The sequence below is a fragment of the Zeugodacus cucurbitae genome, chromosome 4 (genome assembly GCF_028554725.1).
Source record: "Zeugodacus cucurbitae isolate PBARC_wt_2022May chromosome 4, idZeuCucr1.2, whole genome shotgun sequence".
Classification (NCBI taxonomy): Eukaryota; Metazoa; Arthropoda; class Insecta; order Diptera; family Tephritidae; genus Zeugodacus; species Zeugodacus cucurbitae.
In genome coordinates, this window is record NC_071669.1 from 9,515,680 (window position 1) to 9,539,669 (window position 23,990).

General features: G+C 31.9%; 1 protein-coding gene across 3 annotated transcripts in view; it reads right to left on the reverse strand.

Annotated features, from left to right (window-relative positions):
- Positions 1-23,990, reverse strand: part of LOC105209112 (cAMP-dependent protein kinase catalytic subunit 3) — a 69,796-nt gene that overhangs the window by 15,444 nt on the left and 30,362 nt on the right. For all 3 annotated transcript variants that reach the window (XM_054229002.1, XM_054229003.1, XM_011179310.3), the window contains exons 3-6: positions 7,105-7,273; positions 5,100-5,209; positions 4,552-4,797; positions 3,245-3,426 (exon numbers count right to left, since the gene is read on the reverse strand). In XM_054229002.1, coding sequence (XP_054084977.1) covers positions 3,245-3,426; positions 4,552-4,797; positions 5,100-5,209; positions 7,105-7,273 — 707 coding nt within the window. The remainder of the gene's footprint in view (positions 1-3,244; positions 3,427-4,551; positions 4,798-5,099; positions 5,210-7,104; positions 7,274-23,990) is intronic.

Consider the following 23,990-nt stretch of genomic DNA (forward strand, 5'->3'; position numbering starts at 1 on the left):
GCTATGTCTAAAAAAAATGTCTACAAGTGGTATAGTGAGTTCCAAGCCGGCCGTGAACGTGTCGAAGACGAAGAGCGTCCAGGGCGACCATCAACCTCAACCGACGAAGCTCACGTTCAACAAATCAAAGATTTGGTATTGAAAACCCGTCGATTAACAATCAGAGACCTTGCTGATGAAGTAGGCATATCGAAAGGCTCAGCCAATACCATTTTGAAGGGTGTTTTGGGCCTCAAAAGCGCCAAATCTCGACTGGTACCGAAAACATTGAATTTTTTGGAAAAAATTTCGCCTAAAACTCAACCCAGATCGTTCCGCAACCACCGTATTCACCTGATCTGGCGCCGTGCGACTTCTGGCTGTTCACCAAGCTCAAAAGACCGCTCTGGGGACACCGTTTTTATACGATAGAGGATATTCAAGCCGCAGCGAAGACGGAACTGAAGACCATTCCGGAAAGTGACTACAACCAGTGTTTCTAAGATTGGAAAATCCGTTGGCATAAGTGCCTTGCATCGGGAGGGGATGAAATTGATTTGGAAGAATAAATAAAGAATTTTCAAAATAAATGCAATGTCACCTTATTTTTTGGGCATAAGTATATTTGACTTTAAACATCACAAACATAGTAACAGAAGTCACTTTAGACTACTAGAAATTACTTGAACACCACCCAGTATTATGTAAACTAGATATTTTATTACTGGCATATTCATTATTAATTCACGACTTATAGGCTTTTCGCACAGGAGCTAATTGATCAATTAACCGGCCTTTGCACGATTAAAGCGCCGATTTCGATCGACTTACCATACAAAATAAAAATCTCATTTTTCTACATTAATTTTTAATCGAATTTCAATCGAGTTAAAATTGAAATGCAAATCTGCGACAGAGACGTATTTGTAATTACATATACGTTCTTTGTCTGCGAGTTGTCGCTGCTGGAAATAATTAATAAAATAACAATCAGCTGATAGATAAAACTTACCAACTTGTTATGAAGAGTAAAAACAAAAATATATAACTGCTGATCGATTATAGAGTAGCCGGCAGTGCGAAGGGCAAACATTGATTTCTCAATTATAATTTTAATTGATCAATTAATTTGGCTGTGCGAAAAGGCTATTCGATTTATTGAAGTAATCAAAATAATAAATAAATTGTATGGAAAAAAATTATAAATGTTTGTTGTTAATTGAGAAAATTAGCTAAAAAATGAATTTGAATATAGGCTAGGAATTTTTATAAATTTATTGCTTATTAAAATACTATTTGGTTTTCAAAATGCATAAACAAGTCAAACAAAATAAATTTTGGTTGTATTTATGTGGAATCAAAAATCAATAAGCAATCAGAGGTGTTGAGAAAACTCATGAGTCTCTCGGTGGGTCATAAAAATTTAATATACATAGAAAATGAAAAAAAAATAACAAATATTGGTTATAAAATTGGAAAAACAGAAAAAATATATTTGGAAACTGAGTTATGGTACTCATTTTTTATTGATTCTTAAATATTTGTTTTTGTATTTTTTAAATATTTTTAATTGTTTCTATTTATGACGTGAAAATAGATTTATTTGGAAATGATGTTATGAATGACGTATAAAAAAATTTCGTCTACGTAAATTTCTTTTTTGCTTAATTTATTTTTTTTTCTTAATTTTTAAAATGAAATACATTTTTTACTTAAAATTTTTCAGGTTCTTCCGCTCCCAAATAGGTTTTTTGTATATATTTATATCGCAAACCCATAAAGCTATGAAAAGCAAACTTTCTGCAGTCGGTTCCCTTACGAACACCACCATACACCATGAAAATAGTTGACATCGGATAATAACCACGTCCACCTCCCATAAAAAAATTAATAAAAGTGCGTTAACTCACTAACAAAAAACGTCAGAACCTCGAAATTTTGCAGAAGAAATAGCAGAGAGAAGCTGCACTCAGATCCTTTTTCCTACTTATTTTTGACGCATAAGTCATATGTCAGAAACTACTCGACAGATTTCAATGAAATTCGGTATATAATATTTTCTTGACACCCTGATAACACGGATAAAAATCGGGCGAAATCGGTTCACAACCACGCCTACTTCCCATATAACTCAATTTTTAATTCCATCTGAATCCTTCACTTTATCATGTATACATAAGGAACAAATGAAGATAGCGGAATAAAACTTTACACAAATAGTACATATCATCTCTGACTTCACTTGTGAAAAAATTGTCGAAAACGGACTATAACTTTTCAAGGACCCAGATATCGAACATTTGGGTAAATCTCTCAGATAATTTAATGTAATTCAGAGGAAATTGTTTTCTTCTAATCGTTTTCTGTTAAAAAAAAATTATTAAAATCGGGTCTTCTAGAGAGTATAAAATGTTCGGTTGCACCCGAACTTAGCCTTTCCTTACTTGTTTTAAATAATTTTTCATAAAAAAAAAATTCAATAAAAAACTTATATTTTTCAATATGTTTTTATTAAAAAATTAGTGCTAAAACATTTAAAATTCGGAAAAATGTTCAAATTTTAATAGATTTTGGTAGAAAATGTAATGTTTAAGTAAAAAAAAATCAAATACTGTACATTTTATTATATATATATGAGAATTTTTTCTTTTTAACTTTTCGAATAATTTAATGATTTAGAAAAAATTAATTTTTTGAAAAATAATATTAAAGAAATGAAAAACGGTTTCTAAAAAATATTATATTAAATTTACATGTATCTAAAAAAAATTGTATGGAAAACTATTTTTATAGATTAATTTTTAATTCTTTTCCAAACAACAACATTGTTTTCATTGAATTTTTAAATTGAAAAGATTTCATTTTTTTTTTTAAGAATCACACATTTTGTATTAAAATGTTCTGGAATCAAAAATTATTTAATTTTAATTATGTTAAATTTTTTTCTAATATTTCTTATTTTATTAAAGTATATTTTAATTTTTTCTTCCAAAAAATTTATTTTTAGTATTATATTTTGTTTAAAGTTTATAAAAATTCGCTTTCCACCAATAATCCGTATAAAATATGCGTAAACTAAATTTTGTATTTAAACAATCCATTTCACGCACAACCAAAGCTACCGATAAACTCTCTTAATACAATCATAAATAAACTCAATATTTTTGCTTTAAACATAACCTACTTTTCTTAGTATTTATTTTTATTTTTAGTTTTTTTTTCACCACTAATCTCACTTAAGTAATTATGCCACACGCACACTCACCTTCATATTGCCCAAGCGTTTGGTGCGATCATTTGTCAGCAATTTCTTAACTAAGTCTTTCGCAATTGGATCCATGTGACGCGGCCATTCAATTTTGCCACTTAGAATCTTCTCATAAATACCAAATGGATTTTCGTCGTAAAACGGCGGATAGCCCACGAGCATCTCATAAATGAGCACACCTGCAAATACAAATACACAAACAGAAACAACATTAGAAATACATAAATATGTAACGGGTGATTTTTTTGAGGTTAGGATTTTCAAGCATTAGTATTTGACAGATCACGTGGGATTTCAGACATGGTGTCAAAGAGAAAGATGCTCAGTATGCTTTGACATTTCATCATGAATAGACTTACTAACGAGCAACGCTTGCAAATCATTGAATTTTATTACCAAAATCAGTGTTCGGTTCGAAATGTGAAATCCGCTTTTTTATCGACAAATTTTGTTCAGCGATGAGGCTCATTTCTGGTTGAATGGCTACGTAAATAAGCAAAATTGCCGCATTTGGGGTGAAGAGCAACCAGAAGCCGTTCAAGAACTGCCCATGCATCCCGAAAAATGCACTGTTTGGTGTGGTTTGTACGCTGGTGGAATCATTGGACCGTATTTTTTCAAAGATGCTGTTGGACGCAACGTTACGGTGAATGGCGATCGCTATCGTTCGATGCTAACAAACTTTTTGTTGCCAAAAATGGAAGAACTGAACTTGGTTGACATGTGGTTTCAACAAGATGGCGCTACATGCCACACAGCTCGCGATTCTATGGCCATTTTGAGGGAAAACTTCGGAGAACAATTCATCTCAAGAAATGGACCCGTAAGTTGGCCACCAAGATCATGCGATTTAACGCCTTTAGACTATTTTTTGTGGGGCTACGTCAAGTCTAAAGTCTACAGAAATAAGCCAGCAACTATTCCAGCTTTGGAAGACAACATTTCCGAAGAAATTCGGGCTATTCCGGCCGAAATGCTCGAAAAAGTTGCCCAAAATTGGACTTTCCGAATGGACCACCTAAGACGCAGCCGCGGTCAACATTTAAATGAAATTATCTTCAAAAAGTAAATGTCAAATTTTAAATGTTAAATTTTATGCGTTTTTTTTTTTTTAAAAGTTATCAAGCTCTTAAAAAATCACCCTTTACATATGCATAAACATATGGCTAAATAATTAAAGCGCACTAAAAATAAATAATATAAATATTTGTAGATTTGCAATAACAACAACAAATATTTTTCATTTTTATTTTTGTTGTGAAATTTGAATTTATTGTAATTGTTCTATATAATGTTCCACCTACCTAACGCCCACCAGTCGACCGCTTTGTTGTGACCCTTCGATTGTATGATTTCGGGTGCCAGATATTCGGGTGTGCCGCACAGCGTCCAAGTGCGATCGCGCAGCTTCTTGGCGAAGCCAAAATCTGTAATCTTCAAATGGCCATCGCGATTTATCAGCAAATTCTCTGGCTTCAGATCACGATAAACAATTTGCAGTGAATGCAAGTATTCTAAGGCGGAGACGATTTCAGCCGCGTAGAAATTGGCTATTAATAAAATATGAAATTAATTGTTACTATAATGGTATTGTTTAATTTTCGCTTTGGCGATTATTGCTGCAATTAATGATATGTTTACATGCATTTGCATATGTATGTATGTATGTGTTTGTATAGGCGCTATTAAAATTAACACGTGTATTATTTATTGGCTAATCATATTTACTTAGGACAAAAGGCGGAATTCAATATTTATTTGCTTCCATATATACATACATACATACATACATACATACATGCATACATACATATATACGTTTATAAATATATATATTTTATCAAAAACTTACAAGTTTGACTATTGAAGCGTCCTGCATTTCGCAGATATGTGAACAATTCACCACCACAAACATACTCGAAGATCATATACAAACAACAGTCGTCCTTTGTGGACCATTCTCTGAAAGAAGGAAGATGAAGAACTTAGAACAAATACCAACAATTCAAGGATGAAAACACTCGCACTTTCTTGATTCCACACAAAAACCACTTAAAAATAAGAATAATGAAAATTCTGAAAACCCTATACTGAATGAATCTGGATCGCATAAGACCGTAACATGTCAAGGTACATGTCTGAAAACTCCTCCAGATAAAGCTTTGGATCGTAGAGCTATTTTTTTTCGTAAACTCCACTGGCCATTAGAATATACTCTAATCTTAGAAGAAGTCTAGCCTTATAACATATATAGGCAAGACAACACTCCGATGTGTTTCAAGATACTATCGATCAAGATACACATCTATTAGCAAAAAAGAGTTTTTCCAGATCTTAGAAAGATCAGAAACTCTTTGTGGGCTCAATTGGTTGGTTGAAAAAAGAGGCGAAGAGAGCCTGACCGCAAGCCAGGCCATTATTAGGCCCATTGTGCTCCCCGAAGGTACCCTGATAAGCGTCACCTGAACAACTCGGTTAATTTAACGAAGTTTCTGAGTTTGAGTTCTCTTAGATTAGAGTAATGGGATCCTTGGAAGGTATCTCTTCTTAAACGACAGAAGGCCGGGCATTTGCAGAGATAATGCTCTAGTGTCTCATCATCTTCCGCGCACGCCCTGCATTCCGCCGATTCTACTATGCCAAGTCTCTGCAGGTGGCCTCTTAGAGGCAGGTGCCTCGTGATGACCCCTGTGATACAGCTTAGTTCTCTTTTTCTTAAAGTAAGAAGTTTTTTGGTCTGTCCAGTGTCAACACTACCCCATAGTAGTTTCGTGGTACGACCCGTGTTTCACATGTTCCAGGACCTGAGCTGTTCCCCTAGCATCCATTGCTTTAGGCAGCGCTTTAGAGAATTGAAAGGTCTGGGGCAGTTTAAGGGAACTGTATTCCCAGCTGCACCTGAGCGAGCCAACTCATCTGCCTTTTCATTTCCTTCAATACATATATGACCGGGTACCCAGATAATACTAACTGAGTTTTTTCCAGCTAGTCTATTAAGTCTATGGGCTCAATTACTACTTTTATAAATGAACGGCCGATTATTGCATAGTTTGAGGGCGCTGTAGATACTTGAAACAAAATAAGATCTAAATCAGGTAGGTCTCCTCGAAAAAGGACGTACAAACATCTTTCTAAAAGACAGATATCAATTTGGTCTTCGGTGGAATGCCGACTATGTTTCGAAGACAACAAGACCTGCCATATTACTTGCCAGATGCTAATTTATCGATTTGAGTCAATTTCGGAAAGCATCTGCTAAACTTGACTTGGAAACAGATAGTTTACTTTATCCGTTCCTAACTTATAACACATCAGTTAGATCGCAGCATAATTATTATGTAGTCGGGATGCAAGTCTACGACTCATAGAGTGGTATTCCTATCTGAAGCTGTTTTCATAATGTAAACTTCGCAAAAATTGACCTCGGAAATGTTCCGAAAGATCAATAAGACGCTTGATATTAAGCTTTATGTGATCTGTAGACTTGCTTCTATGCCTAACAGATCTGACGAATAAAAAAAGAAGTTCTTACTCAGGAAAAGATCTTTGTTATGAGGTCTAACATACCAATCTGCATTATGTCGAACTCAAAAGGGGTGATTCTGCTAAATATTATGAAAGAAATCTCTAAAACCATCTGCTATTTTCCAAACAGACTTACAAACATATGAAATGTATGTATGATCTAATCAAAATATTTATTAAAATAACATTTCAATATTGTCTGTTTTACCACAACGAATTCGGTATGCAGACAGCATGGTATGCAAAGAATTTAATCGCAATGTCTACACGTCACGCCTATACGATGAGTGGATTTTAATTTTAAGTATTTTCATAATTTGATTTTTACTTACAAACTGATCACAAATGGATGTCGAATTTCACGTAAAATATTTCGCTCATTCTTCACATGTTCGGTTTGCTTTAAGCGTATCACATCGGTCATCGCCAATAATTTCATGGCACAGTATTTCTCCGACACGCGATCGCGGCATAAACAAACGCGACCAAATGTGCCAGTACCTGTGAAGAGAATAATTTAGAAAGAAAAATGTAATTAATGTTTAAGGAATAAATTATATTAAAGGTGAGGAATGAACATAGAATTATTGTATACATGTAATGTATTTATATAAAGATGGAGGCAAATTAATGTTTTTCGAATCCATCATCAATCATACAGTTTTATTAGAAGAAAGTAGTGAAATTATTATAAATATGGATTATAGCTCAGAAGGTTCGGACGGTAATACTGGTTCTTGATTCTTGGTTCCCTCAACGATCATCACTTTCTATCGTGGGAGAACTGCTCTAAGGCCGAAATAATCCTCATATATTTTTTGATCTCGTAATCGAGAAGGTTTTAACATTATCATTGGTTTAGACTTAGATCTGTCTTTCACAAACTTATCTTTAGTGCAACACTAACTATATTTAAAAACTCATATCGTATTATAAGTCAGAAAATGTTCCAAAAAAAGCTTCTAGTAATGATTGAAACGAAGAGCTCTTTCGAAGTCTTTTTGGTAAAAATTCTTCAGTGAGAATAACTTTCAAATATTATATTTTCTCTTCAAGGATTAGTAAACACCATCTTCAAAGCTTTATAAGTGACCATAGAAATGCTGGAGTCTTCCGAAGACCTCTGGCAAATATTGTTCGCATAGCTTTCATAACAATCCCTTTTGAAAGACTAGTATACTCTATTTTCGAGGCTTCTAAAAGTGACTCGGGCTTTTTCGAAGTATGACAGAGTCGAAGATTATTCACAGAGGAATAACCGTCGAAATTATTTTTTCTCGAAGGAATTGTAAACTCTATCTTCACTGGTTCTAAAAGTCATCATTGATTGTTCGCAGGGAAGAACCAGTAGAAATTTTTTTCTCGAAAGAATAGTAAAAGCTATCTTCATTGCTATTGGTCCGCAAATTCTCAGAAATAGACTACTAGAACACGAACTGGTAAGTAGGAATCGTTACAAGATGCCACTGCAAGGACTTTGCCACACCAAACTGTTTCTAGGGGGGTACAACCGGAAGAGATTCAAGCAACTTATTGCGCTCCCAATAAACATAATGAGACAACTAGTGGCACTGTACACTGACCACTGCAGACTAAGGCGTCATTTGAACAAACTCGGAATCTGTGATTTGGAAGCGGAAACACCTGAGCACCTGCTCCTGGAATGTCACGCGATTGCTGGGTTAAGGAGTCAGGCAATGAGGTCTCTATATCCCCAAAGGGCAAGTCTCGCGACCACCAGCCATGCAGCGTTACTAAGTTTTCTAAGAGCTACAGGACTGGATGGCATTCTGTGATAAACAGGAGAGGGCACAATAGACTGTAGGTCGCAGTGCGATCCTCCAAAAAAAATTCTATCTCCAAGGTTTTTGAGACTCCTGGCTCTTTCGAAACCTTGCTGGCTAAGATTATTCCTAGAAGAATTACCATCGAATATTTAAGGAGTATAAAACCCTTGAAGAGGCTTCTAAAATTGATAATGAAAAAGTAGGGCGATTTCCTTTCGTCAAAAGCTCAAATGAAGAACCGTCGAATATTTTTTTGTGTCCCGATTTCAGGCGATGAGGAACGCACTTATATTTTGATCAGAGCTTTGAGCTTTTTAGGAAGCTTTTCTGTCAATCTGATAACTTTTTGTTTAAGTCGCATTTTGACTAATTTTGGACCGAAAATTTTCAACAGAAATAAAAAAAATTACCTTTTCCATTAGTTGCGTGTGAATCAGTTTTCATTACCGACTTTTATTTATGATTTTCTTCTGCCTTTTAATTATTTTTATGCTTCAACTTGAAATTTGATATTTAATTGCCCATAAAACGCCACACTTTTTGCAAATGAAAAACTAAATGTGGTGATCGTGATCATGTGAAATGTGAGCCGAAACACGCAAGCAAATATGTAGGCGTAGGGAGAATGGAGAAGAGTGGGTCATAAAAACTATATGTGGGAAAGCAAATGATGATTTTTCTTTTTCTATTTTCTTTTTCTTTTTTGCTTTTTCTTTTGCAGTTTTTATTCGCTTTTAGCACGAGTGATCGCTCACTTGATCAGCCAACACAACAGTTGTTAGTTTTGTTTGCTCGTGTATTGCCATTAACGGCTTGTTGCAGGCATGCGCATATGGTTTATATGTAATCACAGAGTGCTTTGCATTTACTATGTGCAGCACTAAATGGCTTTTAGCGTACAAAAACAACAAATGCAACAACTGCAACAATGCTATTAGTATTATACTACATACATATGTATGTGGCAAGATTGCGGTGCGGTGAGTTTGGTGAAATTTCCATTTCGCTTTTGGGCACGTTTTGTGGTCCAGTGTTTAGCATATATGCCACAACGCTAACACTTTCGAAATCACACACACACAGCCATTCATACATATTAACATTCATAATGCCTCAAGCACGAGCAAGTCAAGAATTTCTCAGCATTCGCTGCCAGTCCATACTTCATCATAATTGATTTTCTACTCAAATTTGTTTTTGCTCGATTGACTTAACCTTGAGCGCATGTACATTAGCGCATATTAATTTGCACTTATCCAGCCAGCCAGCCAGCGACCGCTACTAAAAGCTTTATGGAAATTCGTATACAAAGTTTCTGCACTTGCCACACGCGCCACACAAAAATTTTTGAAATATTATTCTTCATAAAGTGGCAAAAATTTTTTTTTTGAGGCACACCCACTTTCAGACACTTACATACAGTTATACATATATGTGAGTATACTACAATACCGTACAATGTGTTCTGCTAATGTTCACACGACTCTTCGCATTTTATTTTCATACAAATTTGCGTTTATGATTTGCAATGGCAAATGCTTAGAGATTTGATTACAATTTGCCTCTAATTGCAATTAACTGCGTGTGCTAATTTGCTAACTCGCTGGCATATTGGCATATGGTTTTTGTTATTGTTACATTTATAATAAAATTATAAAATTTTTAATGATAAAATATATGCGGAAAGCCGTAAGTGTTGCGCAGTTCAGTAATAACACTCACTGACTCACAGATTATTTAAAGCTTCTTAAGTGACATAAACTCGAGTTTATTGCACTTTTTGTCGTTTAACACTACTTATTTAAGGGTGAAATAAGACACTTAAGCTGATCTAGAAACTAATAAAAACTTTACAATTTTACTACAACCTCGAGTTTATCACTTATTGCGGATTTTATCTTAACTCCAGATATTTATAGATTACAAAGTCACAAACTCGAGTTTATTGGCTATTTCTGAGTTAATCACTACTTATTTATAGATGCAATAATGCGCTTGAGAAGACCTTGAACCTAATAAAAATTTCACATTACTCCATAAACTCGAGTTTAATGCTTATTAAGGAGTTAATCATTAAACACTCGATATTTATTGCATACGGTTCTGAAGAGGCTTCAAAAATAATAATATGTATTTCGACGTCATGTAACAAAATCGAGTTTATTGGCTATTCCTGAGTTAATCACTATTTATTTATTTATTAAATAACGCTCCTAATCAAACCTTGAACCTAATAATACTTTACATTGAGAAGACCTTGAACCCTAAAAAATTTCACATTACACTATAAACTCGAGTTTAACACCTGTTATTTATTACATATAGCTCTAAAGAGACTTAAAACATATTATTATGTTGACGTTATGTAACAAACTCGAGTTTATTGGTTATTCCTGAGTTTATCATAATTTATTTATTTATTCAATAACGCTCTTAATCAAAACCTCAAGCTAATAGAAAGTTCGAATTACGCCATAAACTTGAGTTTGTTGCTTATTGTAGAGTTTATTACCATTTATATAACAAATACAGCTTCCAAAGTGTATTTAAAATAAGAAAATTTTTAAATTACACCACAAACTCGAGTTTATTCACTATTTCAAAGTTTATCATTCATTTGATTATAATGATATATAGCTCCTAAACTGATTTGAAAGCTAATAACAAACTCAGATTTAAACACAAATTCGAGTTTATTGATTAAATGCAATAAATATTAACTTAACTCGAGTTTATTGTTTTGTCCCCTTAATCCACACAATTGTTGTGTTTGAGGAGCTTCACAACCAATTTACTTCATGACGCCGTTCAACCCAGAGCAGTCCTACGAAAAAATACAAATCTGAAATTGAGTTTCATTCCAGGTTCTCCACAATTCACATATTTAGGAGTTAGTCGACAACTAGTATTGAAGTTCCTAGAGCACAGCCATAGGCAGCTCACGAAAGATTAAAATTATTTTAACTCTGAAATATGAGTTCTAAAAGTCCACAGAAAAGCTGAAGTGGATGCTCACATCAACTAAGAGATTACAAATTGTACGTATCTTTGGAGTTAGTGAGAAATTTATATGGGAATAGTTAGAGTAGAGCCTTGTGGAACATCCGAAAAAGTAAAATTATTTTAACTCTCAAATATAAGCTATGAAAGTCCACAGAAAAGTTTAAGTGGATCCTCTAGTCAACTGAAAGGTAACTTATTGTGAGTATCTTTGGAGTTAGTGAGAAATTTATATGGGAATAGTTAGAGTAGAGCCTTGTGGAACATCCGAAAAAGTAAAATTATTTTAACTCTCAAATATAAGCTATGAAAGTCCACAGAAAAGTTTAAGTGGATTCTCCAATCAACTGAGAGTTAAGTAATTGTAAATATATTTGGAGTTAGTGAGAAATTTATATGGGAATAGTTATTGTAGAGCCAAAGAAAACTGATGAAAAAGTGAAAATATTCTAACTCTCAAATATGAGATCTAAAAGTCCATCTCTTCTCTAATCAACTGAGAGGGAACTAACTTTGTAGAGATAACTAATTGTTGTAATTTGAAAAAAAATCAAAACTATTTTGTTGTATAGTTGTTTACATTTTCTCTTGACCAACTTGGTTATAGAGACTAAAATTTTTAAGTAAAAAAATGGTTAATTTGAAAATTTGATCTAGTTGAAAGTTTTCTTGACCAGAATAGTTATTTGGACAAGAATTCTTCGATGGAAAATTGTCGAATTGAAAATTTTGACAAGCAAAGAAGAAACCCTCGAGCTTTTTCGAACAAAATTTAAAGCTTTTTTTCAAAACATGAATTCCACTTAGATTATCAGACGCTATAGGTGAGATTCAGTTAATTTTTAGGTTATTAATGGAAATAAATTGTTCTATATTGTTGTAATGAGCTACACACAAATAAATAGTATTTTTAATTATGAGACAATGCCCAATTAAGTGAGCTTTACATGAGCTTTTTCGGAAAACAAATTTTTTTGAATTCTTTGATGAACTTTTATAGCTTTAAATCATATATCTGAATGTTTATAAGGTAAAATGATATTTTCGATTTTCAAATCAATTTCCGTTCACTAGCGTCAGCAACAAAGCTACAACAAACTACAAATTGAAAAGAATCTGCAACCAGCGGTAAAATTATTGTAATAAAAATTATTGAAATTTCCTGTACAAATTATAATTCAAGAATTATTGCACATTTATAGTGCGAATAAACAAATGCGCATAACGGAACTGCGGTCAAATTACCAGAAACACTAAAGTAGAGCAAGTTGAACGTGCGCCCAAGCAAAAATTATTTATACCACAGATACATATTGTTCGCATTGTTATAATTTATATGGAGGTGAATATATATTTTCAGATATATACATATGTAATGCACCCGCTTGCGCTTTATGCAAATAAACTCTTCCATATACTACTACCATTGACCATTCCAGTTGAGAAATTATTGCCGGCATTAAATGATTTTACTGTCCGCAATAAAACCAAATATGCACTAATTTCACGGCTGAATGAACTTAAGCGCGCTGAAAAAGCTGGAAAAACAATGAAAAACAATACGACGGCAGTGGCGGTGTGGCGTCAACGGCCAAGTCGCCAATTTAATGACTATAATTTAATATAAATTTCATTTTATGCAACAACAACAATAACAATAAAAGCGTGTAGAACATAAGGAAAATAAATTTTAATTTCATGAAGTGAATTTGCAAATATTTGCCACAATTGCAATGCATTGCACTCGCAACAAATACACACATACATATAAGAAGACGCTTGTAGAGATATGAAAAATGCCTGCTTAATTGCACGAGACGTTGCAGTTGCAAGTGGCAAATGAGGCCAAATTAATTAATGGATTTCCAGTGAATTTCTGGTAAACGAAATATTAAATTATATCTGTGGCGTTTAAAAGCAAATTGAAATTCAATTGAACGGAAATGATTTTGAAAATATATTTTTAATACATAAGTATGTATGTATATATAGTTATATGAGTATGTATGTATATATGTTAACATAAACATTTCCGCGTGTTTTGTCCATATTTGTATATTACAAAAATACTCGCTGCATTAAGCTTAAGTGCAAAACGAAGCAAAGTGAAAATCCCTTCATGCAACTTAACCCTTGAACTCTTAAAATGTTTTAAATATGTACATATATACATGAATAATTCAATTTAAGAAAATATGTAAATTTTCACAACCTTGCTTTTCTTTCTCTAAAATAAAACAAAAAAAAAAAAAAAAACTGGTATAATTTGGATAACTGGTATAAACTGGTATAAATATATATATGAATAATTCAATATAAGAAAATATGTAAATTTTTACAACCTCGCAATTATTTCTCTAAAAACAAAAGAACTGGTATAATTTTGTTAACTAGTATAAACTGGTCTAAATTACAAGAAATGACAATATAAAATAAGAGTTGGCATAATATACGAAAAATGGTGTAAAGCTTATAATACACTAATTGTTTTTGCCAAATATGTGTTTTATACCAGTTTTGTGTTCGATTCAACACTCTACTAAATGTTACCAACTCTTATAGACGCTACTCAAATAATTGGCAAGCCTATTGATAAACATGTATAGTTTCTTAGCCTCATTAATTCAAATATAATTGATTTATACCAGTTTTTTGTTAGATTCGATAGTCTCTAAGGATTTGTAAAACGAATTAAGATATTACAAACTTTTCTCAAAGAGAGCATATGCTCCTATTATGTCATATTTCAATTATTTTGCCATTTCTTACGGCTTATACCAGTTTGTTTTTATTTTTGTTTGAAGCGATATTTACACATTATATTTTTAAAGAGTTTTATACCTTTTACTCTGATTCTAGATGAGTAATGAGTAATTACAAGGCAATATAAAATATTTCTTCATCTGCTTATGTCTGTTGAGAATAATTATGTAGAGAATAGTTAAATATATGTATATATTCTATTTTACATATCTTCTATACTATGCCATTTCTTGTGTTTATACCAGTTTTTAAATCGATATTTATGTAGAGATTAATTAAATATATGTACTATATATTACAAATCTTCTATATATGTCATTTCTTTTGATTTATACCACTTTATATTAGATCCCAAATTTATACCAGTTTTTTTTTTGTCTTTGTTTGAATCGAAATTTACTTCATTTTACAGTTTTAAAGAGCTTTATATATTTTCCTTAAATTATAGGTGATTAAAAGAGTAATTACAAGGCAATATAAAATATTTCTTCATCCTTTTGTATTTGTAGTTATGTAGAGAATAGTTGCTCAATTTTACATATCATTTTTATTATGTCAAGTATTGTGACCAGTTTATACCAGTTACAAGATTTATACCATTTTTTATTGCTTTTGTTTGAATCAAAATTTACTTTAGTTGAAGTTTTCATGTGTTTTATATCTTTTACTTTAATTCTAGGTGATTAAAAGAAAAGAATATTTCTTCATCTTTTACTCAATATTACATATCATTTTTATTATGCCATTTCTTGTGATTTATACCACTTTATACCAGTTACCAAATTTATACCAGTTTTTTTAAATCGAAATTTACTGGTTTGTTTGAAGTTTTAAAGAGTTTTATATCTTTCTCTTTGATTCTAGGTGATTAAAAAAGAGAAAGAGAAGATTTACAAGGCAATATAAAAGATTTCTTCATCTTTTTATATTTGTAGAGAATAGTTATGTAGATATTAGTAAAATATATAGACTCAATATTACTATTCTTAAGAAAATGTACTTATTTCAGACAATATTTCCATAAGAAATGTATAAAATCAGAATCTGTCAGTGACGGGTTAAGGCAATAGTACTAATTTTCATTAAAAAAATTTATTTTTTCTGGCAGCATTTTTCAAAAATTAAAAAAAAAAACACAAAACAAAAAATTAAATTCCTTAAAATCATGATTAGTCAATGACGGGTTAAAGCAGCAACAGCTATTTACTTTTTTTATCACCACTTTCTTTCCACGAAAGATGAGCACATTGCCACTGCGTGATTTTTATTACCAGTAAGCATATTTAAACTTATTTACACTACGCTTACACAAGCATTTTCTTTCAATTTTCAACTCACTCCAACTTTATTGGCGACTTGTCGCTGGCAACTTCGACAGCAACGAAGAAAGTTGTCAATATTATGTAAAGTAAAATGCTAAAATTGTTGTCGCAACTTGTTGGAACTTTTGTGCAAAAAAAAATAACACAAACAACAACAACAACAACAAAACTGTTCACTCAATTGTTTAAAAGCAAGCAATGCGTCTGGAGAGATGAACTGCCGCCGGCAACAGTTTGTGGCAGATGCAATGCAAACTTGCCGCATGCTTCGCAAGTTAAGTTTCGCATGCGTTTAAAGTTGTTGTTGTTGTTGTTGTTGTTAGTAACTTCTTTTTTATGCGTGCTACCGCATAACAAGTTTTCGTTTAGTCGCTTTCACGCTCCCCACCTACTCTTCAACAACTCATTGCTTTTTGTTGTCTTTATAACGCTTGACTGCAATGCACGTAGACGTTGAAAAAGCAAACAGCGCAGACAACTTTTTTTCCTTTACTGGCCGATCGTTCAACTAACCGCCACCTCGCGAGACGTTCAATGCACGTCAATCAAATAGCTATTTATTAATTTATTTGAACGTTTTAAAATATTTGCCGCGTGAATATGTGCATTCTCCGTCGGTTGTGTGTGTTTTTGTTGTATGTCGTCATGCATAACGGTAAAATGCATATTTAACTGTAAATTGAATTTAAGAGGGTTAGCATGAAAGTTTGTGGATTTGGAGCTTTTTGAGTTGGAAAGCTTTTGGTATCTGGAGCTTTCACTAAAAGCTTTCCAATTATGAAATAATCTAAAAAATCAAATCTACCATGAAGGTCATTGTGTTGTCTTAAGTGGTTTATATATTCTTGCCACAAATGGTTGACGGTACGGACGGGGAATGGTGAAGAATTGAACTAATCATCGACTCAAATGAAAGCTTTTAGTGAAAGCTCTACACCATAACATTGTGTTAATGGTTTATACATCATATAGGCCAAATTAATATTTGAGAGTTGAGACGAATTGGACTAAATCATCCTTCGCCTCAAATAAACAGCTTTCAGTGAAAGCTCTAAACCATAACCATAATAAACGAATTTACTTTTGAAAGCTAAGACATTAGACATGACACCGTCAGCAAATCTTGACTGTTCTTTTGTCACTCGCTAACAAACTAAGCAAATTACAGCTTTTTTATTTAAGACTTCCGTTTTAGCTTTCCCTCGTAATATACAATTTCTAAACATACATATCATGACTAACAATTTCTATTAATATTTCTTCTGTAAACTAACTTTAGCTCAACTCGGAAATTGCACAATTTCATAAATATTTTTAATTTACCTTTGTAAAATAAATAATCTCTCATATAAATAATAGATAGTTGTCAATCAAATCAAGTCAACTTGTTCAATGTGTATTTCAAAATGTTTCAGACATGTTCCGTCAAAAAGATTTAAGTCTTTTATTTGCTATATGACACATGAGCTCTTACATGACAGCTATGATTGGTAAACTAGTTTTACAAATGTATACAATTTGCATTTAAGGTAAATAATTATATTGTAAAACTCAATTATTACAAACGGAAATATACATACATTATAAGGTTTCTAAGAGATTTTGATTTATTTATAGGTTTTAGTCGATTTTTTTCCAATTAAAGCGCATTATGTAATATAATTAAATATAGAAAAATTAATGGATACTTCAATAAATATTTACAACAATGTTTTGGCCAAATATTTGTTTTATACCAGTTATGTATTCGATTCACCACTCTCTAAAATTTGGTTATATATTATAAACTCTTCCCACACTATTGGTAAGCATATGAATTATTATGATAAATCGTTTTATATATGATCTCTAATTGATATTGAGTGTATATTTGATTTATACCAGTTTCTTATTCGTTATTTGATTCTCCAAAGAATGGCAAAGCGAAGTAATATACAATCATCTTGTCTCAGGTATAGAGTACTCGTTTATTATTCCATCTATCCTTCATTATACCATTTTTTCCAGTTACAAAATTTATACCAGTTTTTGTTTTGGTAAAATTAACGCTAGTCAAAACCCACGAAGCCAAAATCTTATAAATCAACCTCATAGGTATTTATTAAGGGGGTATTCTGGTCTAGAAATTCCAAAAAATCGATTTTTTTTTTTTCATATTTTCAATGTTTAACTATTCAAGAATATGTATACGAGAGGATTTTTCAAAATTTAAATTATTTTCGGAGATATAAGCATTTTTCTGACCTGGCATAAACTGGTTCGGCCGGAACTTAGACTATAAAAAACTTTACCCGAAACTTTAAACGCGTTTTTCTCAAAACTGTGTTTTTCGGTGCGATACCCACGATTTTTCAGGTTCTACTGAACCGATTTACTTGAAATTTTTATGGACTCTTCTTTATTGGCTTTTCTAAAACTGGAACTAGGCCCATCCCCAAATTTTCATTTTTACTATTTTTAAAAAATTCAAAACAGTCAAAAAAAGTGGTCGAAAAAAAATTTTTTTTTAAACAGTCGCCATTTTGTTATAAAATTTTTTTCAAACTTTTCCCTAGTTCCGGATATTGCGACATTATTCTTGATTAATAATTTTTTTTTTTTTTGTTGGTTTCAGATTGCTAGGAGGGTCGAAATCATGGGTACGGTCACGTGAAAATTTTTCAAAAGCCCCCACTCCGTCAGCTCATAATTTATTCAATTTTTCACTGTTTTTAGTTTTTAATTTTTTTCTTTATTCTTTGAATGTTAATAAACAACCAATAAAAAAATTGATAGTAAAAATATTAATTGCCTTTTTTTACGACCTCTCAAATATTACCTAAAATTTACGCTTCTACACCAGAATACCCCCTTAAATTGAAAGAATTTTTTGGACAACAAGTCCTCGATATTTTTTATTATACTATTTTTTGAAATTTATACCAGTTTTATACCAGTTACAAAATTTATACCAGTTTTTGTTTCGCGAAAATTAACGATAGCTGACAACTTTCCAAGCAAATAAACCCAAAACATGACACCCACGAAGTCAAAATCGTCAAAATCAACCATAAAGTGAATTAAATTTTGAACAGCAAGTCCTCGACATAAAATCATTTCATTGACCCAAGGCAAATAGTCGTCAAAGCAATAAAAACAACTGCTCAAATTGCAAAATAATATTTACGCACACTCTTAATGCTGTACGACATTGTATTAGATGCGCTAGTCTGCTAATTTAGACGCCACTACACGCACATTTCGACACACACACACACACACGGGCAGCGGACGCTTTTAGCGGAAAATGATCAAAGATGACGCGTAAATGGGTTAACATTGTTGCTGCCTATAATAAATGTCATATTTATTTATTTATTTACTCTTTAAAACAGCAATCATAGCACAGCACAAGAGTATATATCTTCACAGTTACTCATATATGTTTGGGTACATACATAAACTGTCAACGCGAGCGTGTGACAAGACAAATTAGTGTCGTCGCAATGTCTGGATTGTGCGACTAATGATGTGATCGCTCATGCCAAAATCATAATTTTTTTAGTGAAGATCTAATCACATTACATATTTACTTATAAATACGTATGCATGAAGATCCAATAGCCGAGCAAAATAAATATATACGCAACTCTTGGCAACCGCTTGAATATTGCAGAATCACTTACCACACAAAAAAGAAATCGTAAAAAATATATTATTTGTGGCTAAGCAAATGTGAATACAATTTGGTTTGGTTATTAATTATTTATACGATTTTTTGGTCGAAACTTGTTCGAATTTATTTATTATTTTTTAAATTTTTTTTTAACACCCTTAATACCCAAAATTCTGTCGTGGAAGGGTTAAAGTGCACTAAATTATTGGTCTACAACTTTGCTTCTGTTTCAAATAGATTTCTCTAGAGGAAAGCACTGGTCGATTAAATCGATTAAATCGTTTTATATCGATCTTGGACATTTGTGTCAACACTAACCCAACAAAATATTTGTAGAGACCTGTTTGCATCCCAAACTTATTCTCAACTGAAAATGTCACTTTTTGTGCCGAATTCTCGACTTTTGCGAGAAATTTTGCTTTTCTTTTTTAATTCCAAAAAAGTCTCCAAGTCTCCAGCCTTCGTAGACTGAAAATATATGAGCCTCTATTTTAGTATTCAACTTTTATTGGAATTAGTATTAGATGACCCCCGATAAAAAAAATTCGATCCCTAAATTCCATCTGAGCCTGAGGAACGGAGATCTGAAACGTCTGGGAGTTGGGAAACTTAAATCGATATAACGTTAACTGAACGTTAATTCCTTGTCTCTGGCGAAATCTAACAAAAGACCAAAATCTAGATAATTTTTTTGTAATTAGACGTGGTTGTTTCCAGATAGTTGGAAATACTGAAATATTCCACTAAAATACTGAAGCTTTTCCTAAAACAATAATGTCTCGACAACTATAGTAACAAAAGGCTTCCGTGGTCTTTACTATCCAGTTTATCCAGAAGATGTTAGACGCGATTGTTTCCAGATAGTGATACTGAAACATAGAAGCTTTTCTTAAAACAATAATGTCTCGACAACTATAGTAACAAATGCTTTCAAATAGTATCCAATTTTTCAAAAAGATTTAATAAGACAAAGATCAGACGGATTTCCACTCTCATACAGTCAACGTCTACATGAAAGCTTTAGCTTACTGGAAGCTTTTACTAGTGAAAGCTTTTAAAATAGCGCCTTGGATCAAACTCTTCCATTAATTTTTAAACGGAAACGGTGAAATCAAATTCCATCACTAGATGAAAATCTATGCAATTCTGTCGAGGAATATTTAATACAGATTTCTAAGACTGTTTAATTCATGCTCTTCCACAGCTTTCATATACGAAGCCTTAAAATTACATAAGTCCAAACTTCCTATAGAAGAATAGTATATCAAGGAAATGAGTATATCAATGAGTTACCCGAGACCGTAAAAAATTCATTGGACAGTACTTCAGTACCAGAGTATTTTGGTGATGGTTTCTCATTTCGCAGCATATTCAAGAAATTCGTATTAATTTCCAGTTTTTTTGGCGAAGCTTTCACAAAATTAGAGAGCTTTCACCAATTTAAGGAGTTTTCATGTGGTGATAAGGGATTTTTCAATGTACTTAACATTTTAAGGAGACTCGAATTAATATCCAGGGGAACTTTTACAAAAAAAATTTAAGCAAACTCGAGTTTATCTCGCAAAATCAACTCTCAAAATCAATTTTTAATGGTTTCTCATTTCGAAGCACATTTTTATGTATTTTCTACTGATTTATAGGTGAAATTTTAATTCTTATATTTTTTTAAAAACAAAAAAATAATAAAAAACGTAAATAGGTCTGACCACGCGTTTTGTAATGAAAAAATCAATTGCGACAGATTTTTACGTATTTTTAATTTTTCCAAGATCATCGAAGCTATCGTCAGCAGTTGGCGTAGTGCCCGTAGCTGTCTGCACAAAACATGAACGCTGATCTGCGACGAACTGATGCTGAAATGATGTGATTTTTGCCCCCATGCAAAGTATATAATATGTGGTGGTAAATATGGTGTTAAATGTGAAAATAAAATTGAAAAAATAAAAAATATATAAAAATGTGTGAAAAATAATAATTAAAAATCTGTTGAAAATATAAATAATACATTTTTTAATATATAAAAATAAAAATAAATATAAAAATGAAATAATAAAAAAATAGTAAACAAAAAATAAATAAAAATATAAAAAATAAAAATTAAATAATAAAAAATAAAAAAAAATTAAATTTGAAAAGTTAATCCATATAAACATTTATTAAAAACACTCTAGACTGCTTCACCTCAAAATTACGATTGTCTAACACAAATAAATTGAATTATATGCCCTCAATAATTGCATTTGAACTGGAAGACAGCGTGTCAGACAGAAATAAATATATGTATATATGTATATATGTGATGACCCAAAAAAATGCGTATTTCACTCGCCATAAATAAAAGCTCGCGTACAAGCGCCGCTACATATGTATTATTTTGATTGTACAATATTAAAAATTATTTCTGTTTCTGCCAACGTTCCACCCACTTGGCAATGATAATTTTTCAAATTAATGTTTTCATGCGAAAACCAGCAAACATATCATCTTCGGTGCGATGGGGGCCGATGGCGTTGGTATGTGTCAGAAATGTCGCTCAGCTGCGGTTCACGTGAGCACTTTTTGCCATCGCGCTAGCAAATGGAAATTTTCATAAAGGAAACTAACGGGGGAGAACATAGAGCTGTAGACATATGTACATGTATATGCTTATAAAAAATTCGAAAATTCAATAAATTTAATTTTGTTATATTTTTATACAAAAAAAAATATTTATTTTTATTACTTATGTTCAGTGGAATATTCCGCATTTTTCATTTATTTATTTTTATGGCGAAAGAGCTTTTATGTTGGTTGTTGAAGACGAATATATCTACTTACGAGTGGGCTTGTTCAAATATTTTGAACGGAAATTATTAAAAACTGCTTTTCGGATATTAAGCTTTCAGCAATTGATAAAACTTTTACCAATTCAGTAAGCTTTCCAAAACAACTATTAAAGGTAACAATAATATTAAAATGCAAGATTTTAACTTTAAATTTGTCAAATTGGAGCTTTCACTAAAGAAAGACCTTCTCACTTTACCTTCAATTTGAGCTTTTACCAATTTTAAGAGCTTTCATCAACATACAAAGCTTTCGAAAATAGTTTTTAAATGTAAAATAGTATTTGCATAAAATATTTTGCGTTTACTTTGAAATTTGAGCTTTCACCAAATGGAAGAGCTTTCACCAATTGTAAGAGCTTTCACAAAGTTATTAAGTTTTTAAACGTTAAACACTATTTCAATAAAAATATTTGTTTTTACTCTTAAATCTGAGCTTTCGACAAATGGAAAAGCTTTCACCAGTTTAAGGAGCTTTCATTAAGTGTAAGCTTTCCAATATACAACTGCTGAATGAAGATTCCGGAAATTATTTTACAAAAAAGAATTTGTTTTAAAGTCCAAAAAATAAATTTTCAGCCATATATTTCTTGAGAAACAGAAAAATAACTCTCCTTTATCAGCTTCAACAATAACAAGCTATATTTTATATGCCATATATACTTCAATGTATGTATTTACCCTCTAATTATTTTCTTACGCAATTTCAACTAAAATCTAGTTCATTGACGTCTGATTGCGACCACAAAGACGCTTTAATGAGCCTTTTTTGGCAGACGTCAAATTGAGTAATCGCTTTTCGCGTTTGCCGTTTTGTGGGCACGCGTGTATTTTAAAATTTAATAATAATACTTGTGTACTTGCCGCTGAATCAATTTGTTTGCATATTGATTTCATTGAATCTAAGTCATAAAATTTAATTATTTTTTGCCCCATATTTCCCATAAAAACAGCAACACAAAATCAATAATAGTTTTCCATTTTATAGAGTCAATTTTGCTTTGTAAGTTTTGATCGTGAACTAATTACAATGTGGCCATAAAGTCAGCGGAAACAGTAATAAAAAGTAGTTTAAATATAGTAAGTGCACTACTGTAAAAATAATGAGACTCTTTTTATTACTCTTTTTATCGAAATAATAGAATGTTGCTCTTCAAGTCTGGGTCGTAACAGGTTTATAACCCCTATCATATAAATTGACCATGAAAATCTTTTAATTTTGGTATTTTTAACTGCTCTAGTGATCGAACATCAACAACAATATGTCCTGAAAGGACATACTTAACCTCGTGATAATCTTTTTTGGAAAATCTGCTTTACTTCGAGGACGACGAAAGATCATATATTACTTGTTGCCACAATATTGATGATATTAAGTTATACGATTAATTGAAGAATATATGATTGAAGAAGATCTCGATAAGCTAGATCTCAACTTTTTTCGAGTTCTCTCTCTTTCTTTCTTTCTCTCTCTTTGTTCCTTTGTCTTTCTTTTTCCTTCTCCCATAGTGTTACTTGTTCGGAAGTTGTTTCAATGTTTCGAAAGTCCTAGTAAATTCTATTGGTACTTCCGCAAGCCCTTTTCTTTAGTACTTTGCTATAAACACAAATATTATTTCCATATACTAGCACTTTGTAATGACTAAATACTTCGAAAATGATATTCACTTCTTTGCTCTGTAGCTATGCTGATATATATATATAATATATACAATATAACTGTATTTGTATAATAAAAATCTCAAAAATCTTCAATTTGTTTACTTTTCACCTTTGTTTTGTTGATATATTTTGCTTGTTTTTGTTTAATTATATTTCTTTTTGTTGGGTTTCACAACATTTGTTAATATCCAAACAACTTTGTGTTTA